At 50.3% G+C, this 5,591-nt stretch overlaps 1 protein-coding gene across 1 annotated transcript; it reads right to left on the reverse strand.

Moving 5' to 3' along the window:
* Positions 1 to 775: 775 nt before the first annotated feature.
* VPREB3 (V-set pre-B cell surrogate light chain 3) lies at positions 776 to 2,162 on the reverse strand. The gene is made up of 2 exons (XM_014586784.2): positions 2,013 to 2,162; positions 776 to 1,368 (listed from the first exon to the last, which is right to left on the reverse strand). The coding sequence occupies exons 1-2, from the start codon at positions 2,158 to 2,160 to the stop codon at positions 1,046 to 1,048; spliced, it is 471 nt and encodes a 156-aa protein (XP_014442270.2). The 5' UTR covers positions 2,161 to 2,162; the 3' UTR covers positions 776 to 1,045.
* Between the last annotated feature and the right edge of the window lie 3,429 nt (positions 2,163 to 5,591).

The raw sequence follows: 5,591 nt of genomic DNA on the forward strand, positions 1-5,591 counted from the left end.
GCAGGAGCGGAAGCTTCGAGTCCAGGTTCCAGTGGCTTGAAACTCACACTGGGCAAGTGTGCATGCCTGCCCATGATCACAGGAGGAGAAGAGATTGTAGCGTGGCCACCCCTCTTGGGGTGATTTCTCACTTTCCCTCTCACTATCTCTGTCCCTCTCTCTCTTTCCACCAAGTGCATGCTTCCTAAGGCCAAAAAGAAAAACTCTTAAAAAAATTAATTTTATTTATTATTTTGTTGTTGTTTAATTGGGCCAGAGAGAGAGAGAAAGTGAGAACGCAAGCTACCAGGACCAAGACTCAAATGGCAGTCAGCCATGTGGGAGTCCAGGGCCTTCACCACCATCCCACCTGCTGGCCACCTTTCCTGCCTTTTTAAAGCCCGGGTCAGGCTTTGTACTCTGACAGGTAGGCAGGGGCTGCCCCTTCCCAGACCAGCAATCTGGGCTCCATGGGGACCAGCCATCTCAGACTGGCGAGCATTGGACCATAGCCAGCCACGCAGAACAGGTTCCTTTTTCTCTCCCCAGTTCAGGCCACAGGAAGGCCAGGCCACCAGTCTAAGCCCCTTGGGGGACGAAGTAGGCTGAGCCATACCCCAAAGGTTTCAGGTGCTTCCTCTGTGTCAACCATCCCCAGAACCACACACACACACACACTCACACACTCCCAGAACAACTAGTCATTTTTTTAAAAAGAAACAGTTATTTAACTTTATTTATTCTTATTCTTATTATTTTAGTTTGCTGTAGGGCACATGTGTTCACCAGAGAGAGAGAGAGATTGCAAGAAAGCAAGCTGCCAGGTCCAGGACTTGAACTGCAGTCAGTCATGTGGGAGTCCAGGGCCTTAACCACCACACCACCTGCTGGCCCCTAACCACAGTCACTTTTTCTTTCAGGATCTCATAGCTATGGTGGACACGTTGGATATTTTTAACTCACTTTATAGAGGAAAGAAAGCAAGACTCAGAGAGAGAGTGAGAGGGGCCCGAGGTTGGGGGCAGCAGTAGGAGGCAGGTGGCAGGCACTGGTCCCCACGCCGTCCCTAGGGACCAGAGCTGTAAGCAACAGCACAGTAATAATGCGCATCGTCCTCCGGCTGCACGGGGCTGATGGTCAGGATGCAGGCGTTGCGGGCCACGTCTGTGGCTGCCGAGAACCGGTCGGGAACGTCCGGGGGCCGCTGGTCTTCCTCCTCCGAGTGGCAGTAGAGGAGGTAGCGGGGGGCGCTACCTGCCTGCTGCTGGTACCAGGACATAACATAGGACCCGATGGTGGCCTGCTGGGGGCTGAGTGTGCAGGAGAGCTGAGCCACTTGGCCTGGGAAGACCAGCAGTGCGTCCGGCTGGGCCAGCGCTGGCTGAGAGACTGAGAGACACACACCCGCTGAGGCCCAGCCTGGGCCTCCTTCCTCCTGCCCTAAGTCTGCCCTTAGACTCCAAAGAGACTCTCCTTCCTAATGCTTCGAAGCCTGGCACCAGGGGACTGTCACTGGATGGGGTATTGGAGGCTGGGTTCTGGGTGCCATCCCCCTTCTCGACAGACCCTTCCCCTCTCAGTCACATGGGCTCTTCCAAACCCTGACTACGGAATAATCACCCCCAGGAACCTCCTGGTCTATACCACCGAACAGCTCAGCCCCAGGCTACTGGGCAAAGGGGACTTTCTCGGGGTTAGGTTGCCTTTGTTTGGGCAGGGACCAGTCCCCTCCAGCCTCCCCTGTAAAAATCTATCAAGGGAGCCAACTCTAGTGTCCTCAGAGACCCCAAAGACTCAGAATTCCAAGGAACCCTACAATCTCATCATTCACCAATGGGGAAACTGAGGCCCACACAGGGAAGTGACTTGGCCTAGGTCGGGGCAGAGCTGCCTGGAGCCAGGTCTCCCCTCTACCTCAGTGAACCTCCAAGGACCTTCCTGGTGATCCCCAAGGGTTTGCTTCCTTGCAGATTTCTGTGATCAATCCCATCCCCTACTGCACCCCCAGATAAGCCAGCCCAGGGAGGGCTCACCTGCCAGAACAGCCCCGGTCAGAAGGAGAGCCAGGTACCCGCAGGCCATGTCCGGGGCAGGGAGGCAGACTGGGAGTCCTTCTTCAGGGCTCGTTCTAGGCGCTTCAAGGCATGGGGCTTGCGAGGCTGCTGGACCACAGTAGGGCATGCAAATCAGCCCACTGGCTGATGAGCGAGGGCGGGGCTGGGGCCCAGGGGCCAGGCTGTCTTCCCAGCTGTGGTGGTCCTGGCTCTGAGAGCCTCCAGAGGAGAACAGGAGCCCTAATGTCCTCATATGCAGTTAAGCAGGGGTCAGAATCTGCCTTTTTTTTTTTTTTTTAGTGGGGCTACAACTGTCATATGGCAAAGTGCACAAATCTTACCTTTATGACTGTACTCCCAGAGGTCTTCATGAGGTTTATGGGAAATGCATATCGCAAAGACCCTGTCTGTGGATTTCTTTTCTTTAAAATGTTTTTTTTTTTTTTTTTAATTTGGGGGGCCAGCAGGTGGTGTGGTAATTAAAGGCACAAAATTCCCACGTGGCTGATCACGTTCGAGTCCTGGACCTTTCTTCCTTCCCTTTCTCTCTCTCACTCTGTCCCTCTCTGGTCAAATTTTAATTTTTTTTTTTTGGAGAGGTTTTTGCTATTGGGCTCATGTGCTCACCAGAAAAGACAGAGAGACACAGAGAGATGGAAAGAGAGAAATCACCCCCCAGGGGGCATGGCCACAGCAGAATCCGTTCTCCTCCATTCTCCTCTCGGGATCTTGGGCACGCACGCACACACGCCCGGCGTAAGTTTAAGCCACCAGGTCTGGGATTCGAACTGCGGTTGGCTACATGAGAGTCCAACAACATAGCCATTACGCCAACTGCTGGTCCCATAATTTAAGAATTCTTTAAAAATTAAAAAAAAAATTTACTATAGGGCACATGTACTAACTAAAGAAATAGAGACAGAGACAGAAAACAGGAAAGTGAGAAAACACCCCCCCGGGGGGGGGTACCAGATCCATGCACACATGCCCAGTGTGATTTTTTTTTAATTTTATTTATTTATTTATTTGATGTTAATTTGACCAGAGAGAGAGAGAGAAAGTGAGAAAGCAAGCCACCAGGTCCGAGACTAGAACCGTGGTCAGCTATGTGGGAGTGTCCAGCTCCTTAACCACCATGCCACCTGCTGGTCCCCCTCAGTGTGATTTTCACGCTGCCGAGTCTAGGATTTGAACAGCGCAACTGGCCACATGGGATCCAGCCCTTTAACTTCCACACCACCTGCTAGCCCCTCAATTTTTTTTGCACCAAAATAAACTCATACTTTTTGTTGGTTCTTTTTGCTGTAGGGCATGTACTCTCCAGGAGACAGGAACAGAGAAAGGGAAAGTGAGAGAGCACCCCCACTCCAGAGGGGAATGGCTGTACTCCAATCCCTTCTCCACTCTCCTCTCAAGATTTTTGGGCACAAATGCACATGTACCCTGTGTGTTTTTTCAAATTGCAGGGTCTGAGACTTGAACCACGCTATAAGCCATGTGAGATCCAGCTGCCTTAACCTCCACACCATCTGCTGGCCCTAAACTTGTGCTTTTAATTCCACTTTCCCACAAACATTTAAAAGCCCCTTCATCTATACACTAAAAACACTCACACATGCACACGCACAAGTACATACCCCTACAATTTCTAGCTGGATCAACAATTTCCAGTTCCTTGGGGAGCAGCAGTTAGCGTAATGGCTATGTCACTGGACTCCCACGTAGTCGATCGCAGTTCGTGTCCCGGACCCGGTGGCTTAAAACTCACGCTGGGTGTGTGTGCGTGCGTGCCCAAGATCCCGAGAGGAGAATGGAGGAGAAGGGATTGCGGCGTGGCCATCCCCCCGGGGGGTGATTTCTCACTTTCTATCTTTCTGTCTCTCTCTGTCTGTCTGGCGAGCGCACGCGCCCTATAGCAAAAACCTCTCAAAAAAAAAAAAAAAGATTTTCCAGTTCCCAGAAACCTCTCAAAGACCTTCTCTGTCACTAGAGGTCTCCACCCACATGGGTAACCACATTCTGACTTTTATCACCAAAAGATGAATTTCGATTGTTCTAAAACTTCAAATATAAATGGAATGATAGTGTGTCTCTTTGTACCTGTTCTTTTCTTTCTTTCTTTTCTTTTTTCTTTTTTTTTTATTTATTTATTTTTTTTTTTTGGAGAGATTTTCACTGTAGGGCGCGTGCGCTCGCCCCATTACGCTAACTGCTGGTTCCCTTTTTTCTTTTTTTTTTAAGTTTGTTTATTTATGAAAGAATGACAGAGAGAAAGAGAAAGGCAGGGTCTCGGGACCAGCAGTTAGTGTAATGGTTATGTCGCTGAACTCCCATGTAGCCTACCATGGTTCAAGTCCTGGACCCAGTGGCTTAAACTCACGCCGGGCGCGTGTGCGTGCGTGCCTAAGATCCCAAGAGGAGAATGGAGGAGAAGGGATTGCGGTGTGGCCATCCGCCCTGGGGGGTGATTTCTCGCTTTCTCTGTCTTTCTGGCGAGTGCATGTGCCCTATAGCAAAAAAAGCCTCTCCCAAAAAAAGAGAGAGAGAGAAAGGCAGGGTCTCATGGTGTGGGTCCCTCTGCCTTAGCGTTCCAACCAGCCGAGCCCACAGTCACCTGCCACTGTGCTCAGTCTGTCTGGTTTCTGCCGGGAACCTGAGACCTCCCATGCAGCCCCAGCTTCTGAGCAGCAGTGTGGCAGCAGTGTGTGCCTCCAGGGCCACGCGTGTGCCTGCTCCTCCTGTTCCAGGCTGACAGTTATCCACCTGTGTGCAACACGGAGGGCTCTCCAAAACGGTCAGGGAAAATGCATATGAGGAAACACCTGGGCGTGGATTTCAATTTCTTTTGTGCCACAGTAAACTCATACTTTAAATCCATTTCTCCATGAACACCATGAAGTTCCCGTGTATTTCATTCATTCAGAGCTATGTGTAATCCGTGGTAGACATACACCACAACTGGGGGCTGGCAGGTGGCATGGTGGTTAAGGGTGCTGGATTTCCACATGGCCTGACCGTGGTTTGAGTCCCGGACCTGGTGGCTTGCTTTTTCACTTTTTCACTTTCTCTCTTTCACTCTGTCCTTCTCTGGTCAAATTTAAATAAATAAATAACGTTAAATTTAAAAAAAAAATTTTTTTGCTATAGGGCGCATGCACTCACCAGAAAGACAGAGACAGAGACAGAAAGCCAGAAATCACCCCCAGTGGGGATGGCCACGCTGCAATCCCTTCTCCTCCATTCTCCTCTCGGGATCTTGGGCATGCACACACACGCACCTGGTGTAAGTTTAAGCCACTGGGTCCGGGACTTGAACCGCAGTCGACTACGTGGGAGTTCAGCGACATAGCCATTATGCTAACTGCTGGTCCCATAAAATAATTCTTTTTTTTTTTTTTTAAGAATTATTTAACTTTATTTATTATTATTATCATGATTATTTTCCAGTTTTATCAGAGAGAGACAGAGAGAGAGAGAGAGGAAGTGAGAAAGCAAGCCTCCAGGTCCAAGACTTGAACCGTGGCCGGCCATGTGGGAGTCCAGCGCCTTTAACCACCA

This window comes from Tupaia chinensis, unplaced genomic scaffold (assembly GCF_000334495.1).
Source record: "Tupaia chinensis unplaced genomic scaffold, TupChi_1.0 Scaffold000024_1, whole genome shotgun sequence".
Taxonomy (NCBI): Eukaryota; Metazoa; Chordata; class Mammalia; order Scandentia; family Tupaiidae; genus Tupaia; species Tupaia belangeri.

Excerpts from the sequence above, each read along its gene's own strand:
- VPREB3 (XM_014586784.2), bottom strand. The coding sequence starts at position 2,160 with ATGCCCTACTGTGGTCCAGCAGCCTCGCAAGCCCCATGCCTTGAAGCG. Across the intron at positions 1,369-2,012 it reads GACCGGGGCTGTTCTGGCAG|TCTCTCAGCCAGCGCTGGCC; the intron begins GTGAGCCCTCCC and ends TGTGTCTCTCAG.